Below are 16,918 nucleotides of genomic sequence, written 5' to 3'. Positions count from 1 at the left end.
CTCCGATAGGTCAAGAATAGCCATTGATTCTCAGTTTTTCCAGATTTTTCTTGGTGTAAGGATGGGAATAACACTTCCAAGGTCTTACATGCAATAGCAAAAAACACCTTTCCTCTCCTAAATATGGGGTTGTGTGACATGTCTATATCAGCATGGAGCCCAGGCCATCAACATCAGGACCTCAAGACAGCTGGGCAGTGGGGCAGGGTCAAGGAAGCAGGAGGTGGTGTTCATTTAAAAAATGCATCTTGTCATTGTTGAGGTAAGTTTCACTTTTATAGTTTTGAAGAAGGCTTTAATAGAGAACATTTAGGATAATAAAGGAGTGAGTGCAGCATTATTTGTAGCAACAAAAATGGAAAATAACTTGAATATCCAACAGGGGAGTATTTAAATTAATTGATGTCCACAGGCAGCTACTGTGCAATGTTCAAGAAAATGGAGAAATGCCTGCTGCTGGTGCCTGCTAAGAAGCTGTCTAAGAGGGGCTGGCCCCGTGGCCGAGTGGCTAAGTTCGCGTGTTCTGCTGCAGGCGGCCCAGTGTTTCGTTGGTTCGAATCCTGGGCGCGGACATGGCACCGCTCATCAGACCACGCTGAGGCAGCGTCCCACATGCCACAACTAGAAGGACCCACAACAAAGAATATACAGCTATGTACCGGGGGGTTTTGGGGAGAAAAAGGGAAAAAATAAAAAAAAATAAAAAATAAAAAAAAAGAAGCTGTCTAAGACACACTGTGCAGTAAAGAAAGGTTAAAGTTCACGTGTGTTTACATCATGGGTATACAAGGGTCTGCGGCCCCATCCTCATTCAGAAGGCTGGGGCAAGGAGGCTCCGGCCTCGCACTGCTCAGATTGGTGGTGGGAAGTGGGAATTTGATATCAAAACAACAGAGGGGTAAAGCAGAAAGGACAGAGACTCACTTTTCACTGTTTTCTGCGCCTTTTGGGTTTTGTATCCTGTGTATTTATCTCTGTTCCATAAAAAATTGAAATAAAATAAGAAACCAGGAAAGGTCAGCAGCACCTCCAATGCATTCACAGGCTCTTCCCCAGCCTGTGCAGCCCTCCACCCCTTCTTCTCTTGGCGCCTCCCTCCTGCTCTCTTCCCTGGCCTCCTGTTCCACCCCAGCCACCCTGCTGTAGGGCTCAGGCCTCCCCCACTGTTAGAGCAGGCTGGGAGGTTGCCCAGATCCCTCTCAGCATCTCCCAGTTCCAAGAGCAACCTCAGAAGGTTGTAAGGTACAGAGCATAGGCCCCAGGGTGAATTCCAGCCCCCAACTTACCACTGTGTGACCCTGGGGACAGCTGTGAACTGGGACAACTGGATCTACTTCTCAGGATATTTTCCTTGGGAAAAATACCCTATAACCACTATAGCCACATGTGAATGAGTGGGTTAAACATGGCCAGAGTTCTGAAAATGCCCCAACCAGGCCTCTTCTCTCCCAGCATGGGCTGGGCGTCTGTCGCAGGAGCTGGCCTACAGTTACCCTTTCCCCTCAGTGGGTCACCTTGAGGATGTCCTTGAGCCGTGCCTGGACTTCTCTTGCAGGGGAGGGCAGCCTGCAGGGTGGGTACAGAGAGCGAGATGGGCTGAGGGAGACTTGGACCCACTGGATGCAAGAGGAAGGTCATACTACCCTCCTCCATTCCCCCAGCAAGGCACCCAGCAGCCCACTGCTGGGACCTCCTCCAAGTGTGCTGAGAGTGAGAATCTCTGGGATGCAGGGATTGCTTAAGATGCTCCCCAGATCGAGAGCCACTGGGCCAGTGGTTTTTCCTAGATAGGCATGGCCCCAGTTCCTTGTTTCTGCTGTCCTGCTGCCAGGTCACTGCAGACACCACCTCGCCATGGCCTCTGGGTCCTGGATCCCCTTCGTTCCTGTCATCCTGACCCTAGGCCCCTCCTGACCATGCCTGGACCACCTTTGTTCCTGCCTTTCCCAGTGCCCTTGGGCCTGGCTGGGTTCTTCCCCATCACTACCAGTCACCAGATACATCCAGGAAACACTCCGTCAGAACTTCTGCCAAGGTAAAACCCTAACTCTGCTCTCTCCAGACACAGGCTTGTCATCAGGAAGAAATCATAAAACCACGTGCAACCTTTTGACATTTCATTATTCCCACAAGTATTGACTGAACAGTGCTCTGCTCAGGCATAGTACAGAGTGACAGGGCATGGCTGAGTGTAGGGCGCCCACCCCTGGCTCTCAGCCTCTTACAGGGAAACAGGCAGCTGGCACCCAGAGGTGCTCAGACATCTGTGCCCTGAAAGAAAGGAGGATGAAGGTTTGAGAGAGGCGTTCGCTGCAGGCATTCAGCAAGAGAAGTTCCAGAGCCTGGTGAAAAGGTGGACCTTTTGACCAGGGGGTAGGACTCAAACCCCATCAATGCTGCATGCTAGTTGTGTGTGTCCATGAGCAAGCTGCATCAGCACTCATGCCTCGGTTTCCATGTCTGAGGAATGAGGAGAACACCTGTGCTCAGGGTGAGGCAGGGATGAGGTGAGCTGTCCTGTACGTAGCCTGCTCACAGCGACGCTCAAGAACGCTGTTGTGACGGTTTGCAAAGGTCAAGTTTGGCTTCCCAGGAAGGCTGGTCCTGACCTTCCTCGGTGTCCCAGGTCTAGGTGGGCCTGGTGAGGAGCCTTGCTGGGCCTTTCTGAACCTACGATGTGCTGTCTGCATCCTGCACACAGTAGGCCTCAGTGAGCAGTTGTTAACAAGGGCCATGGAACATTTTCTAGCCTGAAACAAAGCCCCAGACAGTTGAGAAAGGCACCAGCATGGGTCAGCTGTGAGACTGCATCCCTCTCTCCAGAATTCCCCCCCCATCACCTGACCCACCCCCTTTCTATGCTGGCCCTTCCTCCAGAAACTATCTCACAGCTGCCTGTGGCATCCATCCATCCTTGGCATCTCACTGTGGCAGGTGGCCTGAGGCAGGACCTAACCAAAGAGAACCTTGATGAGTGGTTTGTCGCTGCACCTGCCATCCTATGCCGACCAGAGAGGACGCCTGCCCTTCCTGAGTACCAGGCCGCCTTCTCCCTCCACAATTCTGGGTGTTGGTGCTGTGCCTTCTCCGGTTTAAGGAGTACAGGCCATTCAGAGGTGAGTTTTCCTGAAGGGGAGTCAGGGATGCTGAGAGTATGGAGGGGCAAGAATGGCAGAGTTGTGAAAAATCAATCAACTTCTTCCTAAAGAGAATTTTGCCAACCATGGCTCAGTTAGAGAGTCATGTTGGGAGAAATTATTGTTTTTATGGGATGATTTGTGACAGAGAATTCACCGGTACCCATGGACCAGGGTTCCCAGGGTCTGGGCAGCCCTGTTTGCACAGTAATCACGGCATCTGCCAGTTCCAAGGCTTTTGCTGAGACAGGGCTGGTCTTGCTTCCTGTTCCCACAGAGCCCTCAGCCCCAGTATGTTGTGGCTGCTTGTCTTGGGCAGAGAGCAGGCTGCAAGGGGCCCGTGGGCACTCTTGAGCTCATCTTCAGCCCTCCATCTGCCTGTCTCCCACTCCACATGCTTATTATTCTCAACCCCTGTGCAGACTTACTGGCTTGCTCTGCTCTGGTTTACAATATGTACCATTTCCTTCCTATCAGCATCAAGCCTGAGCTCCTCTCTCTGACGTGCTGTGCGAGGAGCAGCCAGGGTGGCCACTTCACAGCCAACCCCCAGGATTGGACTCTTCATTTCCTTGTGGGGAAATCAGTGAGGCACACTTTGAGAGTACTGGCAGCTTTGCAACTGTCCTTGGCCTTGGGCTGTCCTGTACCTGTTCTGGCTGAGCTGGTGGGTTTAGGCATGGATGCCTCCACATTCAAATGCCCCACCCCACTTGCCTGAATCCTGCCACCTCCTTACCAGCCAACACAGTTCTCACATCAGGGACAAACAATGGAGATTTGGGTCTTAGATTCTCCTGAATGTGCCCACAAAGACACAGCTCCTGGTGAGTGCAAGCCCATCCTACAGGTGGGGCTCAGCCATGGCTGGCCGGGGGGCCCCCACTTCTAGCTGGTTGCAGAGGAGGCCCTCAAGGGCCAGGAAGCTGCAGCGGCTTTCTGGAGCACTTGCGGGGGGGCCCTCCTGCTGGCTGTCAGAAGTGAGCAGGTGGCCCCGGGGGCTCAGCCCGGCAGCAGGGCCTGAACGAAGCTACGAGTCCAGCTGGCCCCCGTGTGCTGCCTGTTCCGGGGCCCTCAAGCTGAGCTGCAGGGGCTGGTCCTCCAGAGAGGCACTGGTCTGGGCATGCAGCCTGGTAGGCTCCACCCTGAGCCGGCTCAGGTCCAGGATGCGGCCCGGGAACCTCTGGTCCTGTGGGCTGTGGAGTGGGCTGCCCAGGGAGGGCAGGACACAGATGGCAGCCACGCTATGGAAGCTGTTAGGCTGCCTCTGCTGCAGAATGTCAGGGCTCCTAGCCTGAGGCTGCCCGCAGAGCCCACTGCCCATATCTGGCCTTGAGGGCTGTGCAGCAGGGGGCTGGCAGTCTGGGTGGATCTGCAGTGCTGCCACCTGAGCCACACAGCCTGTCAGGGTGGGCTCTGCATCCAGGGTGCTTCCACCAAGACCTGACCTCCAGGGACTTTGCAAACACCCCAGGTTCCCAGATGGCCTAGGCTCCTGGGAGCCAGGCCAGGCTGAGGGATTTGGGACCTTGTTTTTGCTGGAAGTGTCTGTTGTTGCAGAGGCTGCAGACCCCACAGAGGAGAATGAGCCTTCAGGGTGGCCTTGTGTCCCTTCTTCCCCAGAGACCTGCACACCATCCAGAGATGGGTCCCTGGACAGCGAGCTGGCCCCCCGCTCAGCCCCTGCTAGAACCTCGCTCTCTCCAGCAAGCAGGTCCTTGGTGACTGAACCTGCCCAGAGCTCCTGTCTGCTGGGTGCTGAGCCCACGGTTATCCAACCTGCCTCTGAGGCCTGGGACCCCCTGCCCTCCAGCTTTGCTGGACCTGGGCCCTTCTTCTCAGAGTCACCTTGCAGCTTCCCCGACAGCTCCCCGGACAGGGCTGTGGGCTCCCCAGGGGCCGAGGTAGGTGGGGTGCGGGGCTCAGGGCCACGGCGGAGCCAGTTGATGATGCCCATGGTGATGGCGAGCTCAGTGTCACAGAGCTTCAGCAGGCACTCCTTGCCCTTCCAGGAGCTTTGCAAGAAGCCCTGGCTGAGCAGGTCTGGGCCCAGCGCTGGAGCCAAGTTCTCCTCCGCCCCGACGTGGAAGCTGCACATGGATAGTGGTGCCCCCAGTGCTGGCCCTGACAGACTCTCGGACACGCACAGCTCATCATCAAGGCTCGGGCCAATAGGGCCCTCACGTGGGTCATAGAAGAGCTCATAGAGGGCGTCTCCACTGTAGCTGTCCCGGGGGAAGGTAGCTGCAGGCATGCCTGGGCTCAGGGCTTCCTTCTTGTCCTCCTCGAGGCCCGGTGAGAAGGAGTCATAGTAGCCCTCGTCACTCGTGGAGAGGGATTCAGGCTGCTCACTCTTGGGGGTGCCTGTGTCTATGGAACTGGCTTTGGAGCCATTGTGGGGGTCCTTGCAGGGGCACAGAGGGAGCTCAGCAAGACCAGCTGCATCCAGTCTGGGCTGGTCTGTGTCTGTCCCCTGGGGAACCCCCAGCCAAGGGCCCAGGAGGACCCGCTGCTGCTGCTTCACTGACTGATTCACACTGTCCCAGAACTTGGCGAAGTCAGACATCTCGTTCTGGGCAGGCGAAGCCAGCTGCTCCACACTGCCCTGGAAGGGGCCCCTGGGAACCCTGCTCTCAAGGGCTTGCGATGCCCCGGCTGGGCTCTCCAGGCCCTCATTCAGCTCCAGGGATGGCACTGAGCTCTCATCTGCAAAGATCTCCCCGCAGCCCGTGAGTGAGTCAAAGCTCTTGAGTGAGGCCACGTCCTCACACAGGGCACTGCAGAGGTCGAAGGAAGAGTCAGGCAAGAGCTCGCTGTCAGAGAGGTCCTGGCACAGGCCATCGGACGCCAGCCCCTCGCCCCAGGGGAAGAAGGCTTTGCCTGGCTGCCCTCCAGCCTCTGAGGGGCCCCCGGGGGAGGAAAGTCTCTTCCCACTGGTCGCCAGCGAGGCCAAGTTCTCAGTCTTGTTTCTGCGAATGTGGAAGAGGTTCCGAAAGCACTTCTTGGGTCGTTTCAGGGAAATTCTCTTCCTTGGGATGCTCTTGGCCACGGCTGGCACGAAGGGCATCTGGGGCACAAAGTGGCGGTAGTCAATCATGCGCTGGCTGCCGGAGGGCCCTGGGAAGCTTGCACTGCCCACCAGCTGCCCCGTGGCTGCACCCGCCCGGCCAGCCTCAGGCACATTGTCGTGAGTCTTGCTCTTCCGCACCAGTTTGAAGGTGGCCCCACAGAAAGCTGCAGCACCCACCTCAGGGTCTGGCTGTCCCCCCTTGTTGGAACATTTGTCATGTCCTTGGGTGCTGGGGCTGACCTGGGGGCCCTTCTCACCGTGGGGCTGCTGCTGCCCTTCCGGTGAGACTGACCAGGGGCCTGCATCCTCTCTGGCCAGGACAGTGGCTGCTGGGTCCAGGGGTTTCTCGTGGGAAATCTGCAGGCTGGATTTGATGAAGGTCTTTCCTCTCTTTAGCTCCATGCTGCCAGTGCCCCTAGCTGCTGTGGAGGAAAGCAAGAGGCACTTAGTAACCAGAGTGCAGGCCTGTGGTTCTAGAAGACCTCTGCCTGCTCTGCTCAACAGCGGTGTTGGAGCTGAACTCTGACATCTAAACTTGGGTCCTCCATGGAGAAGGGGGGAGGGAGAAGGGAGCTACCCCCCATGTGCACTGCTCCAGCCTTTATAGACAACTGATACCCAGAGAAGTTAAGTCACGTGCCTCCAGGCACAAAGTAGGAACCAAAATGAGAGCAGACTGGGGTCTGGTGCCCCTGATCTGTGATCTCTTGACTAGCCCAAACATCCTTTCAGAGCGTGCCTGCCCATTAGACTCCCATTTCCAGGCCCAGGCACTCTACAAAGAGCACCACACATTTATGGGAAGTATCATGGCCCTTCTGAGTGGATGGAGTGGAGCATTCAATAAATAACTTGCCTCCTTCATCTAAGAGACAAAGCTCAAAAGGAATCCAGGCCTGCCTCTTGGGCCAGACACAGGCAGTCATCAGACTGAGGGGAAGACACACACACTGCCCTTCAGGGAGGTGCCTCAATCTACACAGAGGCCACTAGGCAAGGAACAGACAAGCACTGAATGGTGCATGCAGAGCTTGAGCACTGCGAAGAGAGAGAGCATCATGGTGGGAGGCAGGCATGAGGCCAGGAAGAGGCAGATTGGACAGGCACAGCACATCACGGACTGAAACAACAGGAGGTGTCACCTTCTGTGCACATCCTGACTGGCAGATAGTGATGCCTGGAGCATGATCCAGAGAAGTTTTCTGATGCCCAACCTGAGTTCAAGGAGAAAGGGAGCTGGGATCGCCTATTGATGTCTGTCCTCAATGTGGGAGTGGGAAAGTGGTAAGAGTGTTACCAAGCTGTTCTCCTTGCACAGTTGGGGAATTTGACCTTACCCTGAGATAAATGACCAGCTACGGAAGTCTTCTGAGCGGGTGGGTGGAAGTAATGGCATAAGGAAGTTGGTGGTCTAAGACCATCATCTGACATCTGAGTGGAGGAGAGGATAAATTAGGAGAGAGGCTCTGAGCAGAGAGGACTCACAAGAAGCAGCTAAAATGAGCTGACTATGTGGAGATAAGGTCTAGATGGAGGCTGCAGTCACAAGCATGAAAAAGAAAGGTAGTGTTATAGGGTCTTTCAAAGGAAGAAACACCAGGATTCAGCAACTGAATAAAGAAAGGGGAACAGGCTGAGTCATATAAACTGAGGACTGGATTCATGCCAAGAGAGGGGGACAAGGAGAAGTGGGGAGGATGAGAGGTGAGTGCAGGCGAGGAAGGGGCTGTGCTAAAAGCTGGTTTGGGGGGAGAGCAGCAAGGGTCTAGTTCAGACATGGTGCCTTTGGGGTGAGTCTGGAGCCTCACACAGCTCCGCTGAAAGAAGACAGTGCCAAAGAGCACCCCTGAGAACGTCCCGGGTTCTCACTTGCTGTGTCCTCAAGGCACCCTGCCCACATGCCCAGTCTGTCCCTGGGTCTCTTCCTCTCCTTCACAGTGAGTGACCCTCAGTTGGTGCCCTGTCAGTCTGGCCGGGGAGAGACTAGAGAAGAGAGTTTGGGCTAGTTTCATTGACTTTCCATGAGGCCTGCTCCACAGAGAGCACCTGCGTTCCTGCTCCCTCAGCTCACAAGGGAGGAATGGAGTGGGCATGAAAGCAAGTGGCATTGTCAGCTGCACACCTCTCACACCCACAGCCCAGGAAGCCTTGCAGCTGCCTCCAGAGGGCTGCTGACCAGAGTCAGCTCCAGAGTCTCTGCAGCCCTTCGACATGAGCACCAGGGGTGGGCAGAGGGCTGCCTCATAGCCCAGTGGCAACATTAAAGCAGAGGATCAGAAGAGGTGGCAAGCTGGCACTATAGAGATTCACAGGGCAAGCTGACCAGCCCTTACTCTGCTCCTACCTGTGGGCAGCACTTCCTCCCCTGCAGAGGGACATCTGGGACTTTTGGCTGGAGGATAGGAGCAGGAGTAGGCACCATGCCAGGGAAAGCCACAGAACTCCAGCTGGGCTCTGGCTGCAGCTTAGCTCTTGGTGGTAGCATCCTGGGCAGTGGAACAGTGCCTCAAGCTGCCTTTCTGCCTCCTGCCAGGTAGCATGTGCCCCAGCCTTTCCCACCCTGCACCTGCTGACCCCAACTCCACTCTCCACAATCCTTTGTGGCCTAGATACAGCCTCCCCAGCTCTGACGGGTTTTGCGGCACAGAGCATAGTGGTCACTATCTTGACTCTGGAGTCAGAGGACTTGGATGTGAGTCCTGATTACATCTACCTAACCAGGCACAGTGCTTGGCTCATAACCTTATAAGGGGCATACCATTGTAACTCCCATTCTAAAAGGGGAAACTAAGGTCCTGAAAAGCCAATGGATTGGCACAGGTCATACAGGTGGGAAGTGAGAGCTAGGATTTGAACCCCAAGCCTGTCTGATTCTGAACCTGTGCTCTTAACCATGACAGACATCCTATTAACCAGCAGTTCAAACTCCCCTTCATGGGAAATATAAAAATCAAACAATAAATGCGTGTTCATGAGAAATTTTGGAAAGCATAATGAAAATGAAGATTAAAAACAAAAGTGTAGCTCATATAAACTCAGAAAAATTGTAATTGAAGGCGATATAATTTATATGGCAAGAAATTTTGCAGATATTCATTATGAGATCTCTATTGTACTTATTCTTTTCTATGTTTTTGAAAAATCTTTTTGTTACCGTACTCTTGGAAATAACTTCAAGCAGGCAAGATAAAGATTATTTCACTGTGTGTAGAATTTTGCCACTACCAGAACTAAGGTGGTTTATTTGATACTAATCTCTTTAATAAATTCTTAATTCTTGGAACAGTCAACTGATTTAAAATCAAGAGCAGCTGGAAATTTCACCACACTCTAAACTTGAAAAATGATCCCTCAAAAGAGCTGTGATTACTATAGACAGCTGGACTCAGTGTCACTAACACTGCCAACTCTGTTTCCTGAGTTCATTTAGCGCTTTGTATATCGATAGGACAAGAAGCGCTAAGGTCCAGAACAATGAACCAGAGACTTGCAAAATACTAGAGCCATCACATGAAATTCAGCGTGTGTTCAGTCCAGTCAGTTTCCACATTAAAATATTTTATCAGAGCCTGACTCTGTGGAAATGTGGGGCCCATAGGTGACATGGGTGGGAACTCCCTGAGTGGTCAGAGGGCTCACTGCCCAACTGGAGACAAGCTGAACAGTCACCTTCCGTGACAGTTCTCAGGGATAGACTGGGGTTTATCTGGACAGGCAGATGCTGGCACTGTCTTTGCCTGAGGGCAGAGGCCAAATGCATCCAGGTTCTCAGCTGCAAAAATGCACACGCTGCTTTGTAACCCTGTGGTTAAAGACCCCCAAGGTGGAGCCCAGCATGAAACCTAAGAGATACTCTCCCACCATGTGCGACATCCCTCCCCAAAGGACAAAGCTGACCTGTCCTTTCCCCAGCTTGATGCCTTCTTCTCCGTAGCACTCAGGCATCACTGGCTGCTCCCTCTGGGGTTTGCTTGGTTTTACTGATCCCCAGTAAAGTCGAAAATTCTTTAAGGTTCAGGACTCCAACTGTCGTAGGCTGTGAGCTAGTACTTATTTAAATGAAGTATTTATGTTTTTGAGACATCTTAGCCATATATTCACATCTATGTTTCCTAAATAGGATGCTGGATCTGGGAATTTTAATTCTACAGTTTATGAATGTCATTTTCTAAGACTGGTCTCAGTGACAAGACCCTAGACCAAGTCTTTCATCTCTAAAATGAACTTCTAAATCCCTTGAGAACAGGGACCAGACTATGTATTTGTTTAATCAATTCTGATTCAAGGATATGGTATTTAAACCAAGACCCAAAAGACAGCTGAAGACAACCAGGCAAAAGACATGGGAAGCATATACCAGGCAGAGGAAACATGCTGCAGAAAGGCCCAGAGGAGCAAGGGAGGAGACTATTTAGAGGTCTGGAAGCAGGCCCAGGTGGCCAGAGCAGCAAGCCAGTGAGATGAGGCCAGGAGATGGGCAGGGCAGATCACACCTGGCCTGAAGCCACAGGGAGGGTCTAGGCCTTTATCCTAGTGCCATGTCATCAAGGATGAGTGCCATAAGCCAATGTTCACTTCTAACAGATCACTCCACTTGCAGGTGAGAATGGAAAGTAGGGGTAAGAGTGGAGGCAAGAAGGCAGGTTAGGAGCCAGAGCAGGATCCAGTGGAGAGAAAGCAGGGCAGAGATTTCCCGTGTGTGGGCCTTCCCTCTCAGCTCCTTACACAGAGCATGCACATGCATATGGACTTACTGCAAACTGAGCAAATGAAGTCATTCTATTGGCTGCTTTTCCACACGACTAACTTTAACTCAACTATCTACGATTTTCTTTTCCCTTTGCAAAACTAATTCTGTGCTTTTCTTTCTCTTTTTAACATGAAAGTGACTGGGTGTTTCATGCAGCAAAATAAAAACCACAGAGGTACATATATACAACAGAACCGTTTGGAGATATAAAAATTTTGATGAATAGTTTTGGTATTTGCCATGCCTTCCCCTGCCCCGCCCCCAATATCCATGAAAATCACAAGCAGTAAAATACAAAGGGGTGAATGGTGACAAGGAAGCAGAGGCCTTTGAGGGGAGCCCCGCCCCAGGACTTCCTGGACATTGGGCTGGGGACGGAAGGCTATGTTTGGGGCAATAGTTTGTCTCTGTCGAGGCTGCCTTTCAGAGCAATGAAGTTAAGGTCATTGTGGGGAGGGAAAGCCTCTGTGTTCTGGGATGGGTGTGGGGTGGGAATGAAGCAGAAATAGAATCTGCAGTGAGAACATCACCAGTTCACCCAACCCCCACGTTGGGGAGACAAAGGGCCCTTCGGGGAGCGAAGGTTCTGGTCCCCCTCCTCTATGGGAGTCTCTGGGCATTCCTGGCTTGCTCAGCCGAGAGAAGATGGGTCTCCAGTCTTATCCGTTCTTTCCCTGCCCCCGCATCCGCGGGCACAGGGTTTCTCCCCTTCCCTAGCCCAGACCTAAAAGCGTCATCTCCCCCAGACCCTAGACCCCGCACCATCCGTCCAGGATACCTCAGGCTGGAGAGAGCGCAGACCCTAGTTCTTCCACCCAGCCCGTCGTCCATCGCGCGAGAAAGCGCACGAAAATTCCCAAATCACCGCTACCACCCTCCCAACCCCCAAGCCTACATTCTCCAGGCCTTACCGCTGGGGCCGGGAGTGTCGCAGGACACGGCCTTGGCAGGGCCGGGAGCCGCGCCCGAGCCCGAGCCCGAGCCCGAGCCGCGCGCTCAGCACCACGGTCAGCTCCCGGCGCCGCGCGCGCCCGCCGGTAGGGGAGGCCGAGGGCCAGCGCCGGCTTGCTGCAGCAGGAGGGGCTGAAGGGCCTGCAGGGGGCGGGCAGGCGGGGGTTAAGCCGCAGGAGAGCGACGGGGCGGGGCGGGGCCGGGCCGGGAGCCAGTGGGCCGCGGAGGCGCCCCCGCGCAGGAGCGGGCGAGGGGATGCGAGCCGGGGCCGGGGCGGGGGCTGCTCCGGGAGGGCTGCCGCCTCGGCGTGCCGCCGCGGCCCGGACCTTGCTCGGTCTCGCTTTGTTCTTCTCGGTGTCTCAGTCTCTGTGTGTCTCTGCCTCGCCGCAGGGCTGTGGTTTTGCATCCATCAGGCCCAGCCGCTCGTGCTCCCGGGACCCACCGCCGCCCCGTCGTCTCCCCCCGCCCCGGTTCGAACCCCTGAGAGCGCACAGGTGTGCTTGCCCCTGCCCTGCAGCGGGTAGCGCGGAGGCAGATTGAATCCCAACTCTCTCGGAAGGGCTCGGTTACACGGGCCTAGTTATGAGTCCCACCCAGGATTCGGAGCGCGCTTGGAAGAAGGGGAAGGCCAATCTCGGGATGCAGGACAGAGTAGAGTCTTCCAGAACCTTTTTTACAGAATGCCTTTGCCTTTCTTGGTCCCGATTATATTAGGAACGGGAACAGAGGAGGCGCTTCCCTCCCGGGTACTCACTGTGCGAGGTCTGCTGATCCTGCGTCCCGCCGCAGTCTTGAGGGAGGAGCAGCAATGTTGTGAGGATTCTCTACCCGATGAGCTGAGGACAGAGGGTCTGCACGCTGGGGGGAATAAAGGATGGATTAAGTAACTCCAGGATAGCTCAGGGAGCGTGGGGGAGGGGGCGTGAGGTGGAGACGGGCGGGAAGCACAACTGGTGCTGGTGAGGCGGCTGATCCCACGGGGCGTGGGGACGGTGGTGAGGGGGCTGATCCAACACAGCGGAGGTGAGTGCAGGCAGAAGAACGCAGGGGCCACCGCCCAGGCCAGGCTTGGGTTGAGGCCTAGAGGAGGTCAGGGCTCGGGCAGATGAGGAAGGTCGTGCCTTGCTTTGAGCATCATGGGCTCCCTCCCCTGTCCCCATGTCCAAGACAAGGTGTCTCACCTTGGTTTGGGCTGGCTTCGTCATAACCCATCAGCCTTCTTTATACTTAGTCACCCAGGGTCGAGAGGGGCTCCGCCACAGGCCCCTCCTCCAGTGAGGATCATCTGCTTCCTTTGGATGAGCCCACCTTCTTACATTTCTTGACTTGGACAGTCCTGACTCAGCATGACCCCAGAGGCCCCCCTCACAGCATGTTGTTGGTGACTTTTCCTGGCAGTTTCCGGCCATCAGAGTTCCCTGCATCAGTTCTTCCCTGTTGGCTAGAAACAAAGGCTGCTCTGAGCCTCCTTGAATCGAGGTAGAACTCCCACAGACTCCGGCGTCCTCACCAGTTAAAGTTAGGGAACATCAGCCTCTCTTGTAATGGTCTCCCTTCTTCTGCGTTACAAGGACTTTTTATATTTCCTAAACTTTTCCTTTTTTGAGGATAGTTATGGGCTCCGCCTCTTCCAATGAGTGGTAATAGCTCTTTCCAACGCTCAACCTGTCACCCTTCGGCCAAGGAGAGCTTCGGCCAAGTGTGAGTCATCTCCTTTGTCCCTTCAGAGGGTATAAACACATCCTTACTTTTAGGTAACAAAAACAAAACAAACAAATTATATACAAAATTTTTTCTTTCCCCAAGAAATGAGATAGGTCTTCTCCAAGGACCCCTTGAAAGATCTTTCACACCACGATGTCCCTGTTCAGATATTACTGATGATTTTTCTTTAATATTGTTCTAACCTAAACTTACTTTATGTTATTTTTATAATACACTGACTTGCTTTTCTCATCCGTATTTTTGGGCCTTGGCTGTAACCCTTTTCTTTCTTGCCATGGGCCCTTGGGTCTCTCTGATCCCACTCCCTGGTCACTTGGTTGGAGGATCTCAGACCTTCTGGCCATACCCATTGCTTTCCTGCCAGATGCAAAGGGTTTCATTTGACTGTGAACACAATGTCCAACAGCCTACGGGGTGGATCCATCCAGTCAGCTGCAGCAGTGGGGGAGTGAAAGGCCAGGTTGGCAGCCTGAGAACTGAATTTCTTGTGGGGCCTACATCTGAGGGGACTCGGAGGTGAGGGAGGGGGACCCCATATTTCTAAGGAAGGCTGGCAGGGCTGGGACTGTCAACTTGGAGAAGAACAGGCTTCAGGGGCCACAATCTGGAGGAGGTGGCTAGGTGGGGAGGAGGGATGATGGCCCCAAGGATGGGCGTGGGCAGAGGCACTGGAGGACTCAGGTCAGTTCCTCTGTGGAAAGATGTGCTCCCCAATCTCAAACAAAAGATAGCGTTAGGGGTACTATCAGATGAAGTGGGCTACTGCTATGATTGGGTGGTTTCCTGTTCATTTAAAATTATTTGTATTTAAAATTTTTCATTGTTAAAAAATAAACTGAGCACAATTTGTTTCTTTTTCGTTTTTTAAATTGTGGCAAAATACAGAAACAGTTGAATTTCCCTTTTCAGTGCTTTTTAAGTATACACTTCACTGTCATTAATTACATTTACAGTGTTATGCAACCATCACCTCGGTCTATTTCTAAAACATTTTCATCACCCCAGATAGAAACTCCACACCCATTAAGCAATAACTGCTCATTCTTCTCTCCCTCTAGCTGCTGGTAACAATTATTTCACTTTCTTTCTCCATGAATTTGACTGTTCTAGCTAACTCATATAAACGGAATCATACGATATTTGTCCTTTTGAGTCTGGTTTATTTCACTGAGCATAAAGTTTTAAAGGGTCATCCATGTTGTAGTATGTGGTAAAATTTCATTCCTTTTTAAGGCTGAATAATATTCCATTGTATGTATATACCTCATTTCTTTATCCATTCATCCAGTGATGGACACTTGGGTTGTTTCCACTTTTTGTCTATTGTGAATAATGCTCCTGTAAACATTGGTGTAAAAATATATGTTCAAGTTTAGCTTTCACTTCTTATGAGTGTATACCTAGCAGTGGAATTGTTGGATCATATGGTAATTCTATATTTAATTTTTTGAGGGACCATCATACTTTTTCCCACAGTGACTGCACCAGTTGATATATTCCCACCAGAATGCGTAAGGGCTCTAATTACTCCACATCCTTGTCAACACTTGTTATTTTCTGTGTTTTTGTTGTTTTTTAACAACAGCCATCCTAATGGACGTGAAGTGGTATCTCATTGTGGTTTTGATTTGCATTTCTCTAATGATTAGTGATGTTAAGAAATTTTCATGTGATTATCAGCCGTTTGTATATTTTCTTTGAAGAAATGTCTATTGGAATCTTTTTAAATTGTATTGTTTGGGTTTTTTCCAGCTGTTTTGAGATAGTATTGACATAGACATATGTAAGTTTAAGGTGTACAACCTGATGGTTTGATACACATAGATACAGCAAAATGTTTTCCACAATAAGGTTAGTTAACACCTCCATCCTCTCACAATATTGCCATTTTTTGGGGGGTGTGGTAACAACATTTAAGATTTACTCTCTTAGCAACATTCAAGTATATAATACAGTATCATTAATATAGTCACCATACTGTACATTAGATGCGCAGAACTTATTTATCTTATAGCTGAAGTTTGTACCCTTTGACCAATGTCTCCCCATTTCCTCTATCCCCCATCCCCTGGCAACCACTCTTCCACTCTCTATATCTATGAGTTCAGCTTTTTTATATTCTACATATATGTGATATATATACACACACATACGTGCACACACACATATACATAAGTGAGATCATATGGTATTTGTCTTTCTCTGTCTGACTTATTTCACTCAGCATAAAGCCCTCAAGATCCATCTGTGTTGTCTCAAAAGGCAGGATTTCTTTCTTTTTTATGGCTGAATAATATTCCATTGTGTGTGTGTATGTGTGTGTGTGTGTACCGTCATGTGCCACAGAACATTTTGGTCAGTGATGGACTGCATATACAATGGTGGCCGTATAAGATCAGTATCACATAGCCTAGGTGTATAGTAGGTTATACCACCTAGGTTTGTGCAAGTAGACTCTATAATGTTTGCACAATGACAAAATCATCTAGTGACTCATTTCTCAGAACATATATCCGTCGGTGAGTGATACATGACTGTGCATGTGTGTGTATACACACACACACACACACACACACACACAATTTTTGTTATCCATTCATCCGTCAGTGGGCACTAATGTTGTTTCTATGTATTAGCTATTGTGAATAAAGTTTCAATGAACATAGAGGTGAAGATATTTCTTCAAGATTGCATCCCTTTCGAAATAAACTCAGAAGTGGGATTGCTGGATCATAAGGAAATTCTATTTTTTAATTTTTTGAGGAACCTCCATACTGTTTTTCATAGTGGCCACACCAGTTTGCGTTCCCACCAGCATTGTACAAGGGCTTCCTTTTCTGCAGTGTCACCAACACTTGCATCTTGTATTTTTGATGACAGCCATTCTAATAGGTGTGAGGTGAGATCTTGTGGTTTTGATGTTCGTGTCCCTGATGATTAATGATGATGAGTGCCTTTTCATGTTTGTTGTATGTCTTCTTTGGAAAAATGTCTATTCAGTTCCTCTGTCCATTTTTTAATTGGATTGTTTATTTTTTTGCTGTTGAGTTACATGAGTTCCCTATATATTTTGGATATATCAGATAGAGGGTTTGCAAATATTTTCTTCCATTTTTTAGGTGGCTTTTACATTTTGTTGATTGTTTCTTTTGCTGTGCAGAAGGTTCTTAGTTTGACATAGTTTTACAATTTGAGGTCTTACATTTAATTTTTAAATCCATTTTGAGTTAATTTTTGTAAGGGGTCTAAGGTAGGGTTCCAATTTCCTTTTTGTGCATGTGAATA

At 51.3% G+C, this 16,918-nt stretch overlaps 1 protein-coding gene across 1 annotated transcript; it reads right to left on the bottom strand.

The window, feature by feature from the left end:
- Nucleotides 1–268: 268 nt before the first annotated feature.
- On the bottom strand, nt 269–12,024 carry AMER3 (APC membrane recruitment protein 3). The gene is made up of 2 exons (XM_070507335.1): nt 11,869–12,024; nt 269–6,629 (listed from the first exon to the last, which is right to left on the bottom strand). Exon 2 carries the CDS (start codon nt 6,607–6,609, stop codon nt 4,168–4,170), a length of 2,442 nt encoding a protein of 813 aa, XP_070363436.1. The 5' UTR covers nt 6,610–6,629; nt 11,869–12,024; the 3' UTR covers nt 269–4,167.
- Between the last annotated feature and the right edge of the window lie 4,894 nt (nt 12,025–16,918).

Source organism: Equus asinus, chromosome 4, assembly GCF_041296235.1.
Source record: "Equus asinus isolate D_3611 breed Donkey chromosome 4, EquAss-T2T_v2, whole genome shotgun sequence".
Taxonomy (NCBI): Eukaryota; Metazoa; Chordata; class Mammalia; order Perissodactyla; family Equidae; genus Equus; species Equus asinus.
Note: the sequence above shows the minus strand (reverse complement) of the source record. Positions and strands in the feature narration are given on the sequence as shown.

Coding starts and splice junctions, on each gene's coding strand:
- AMER3 (XM_070507335.1), bottom strand. CDS start 6,609: ATGGAGCTAAAGAGAGGAAAGACCTTCATCAAATCCAGCCTGCAGATT.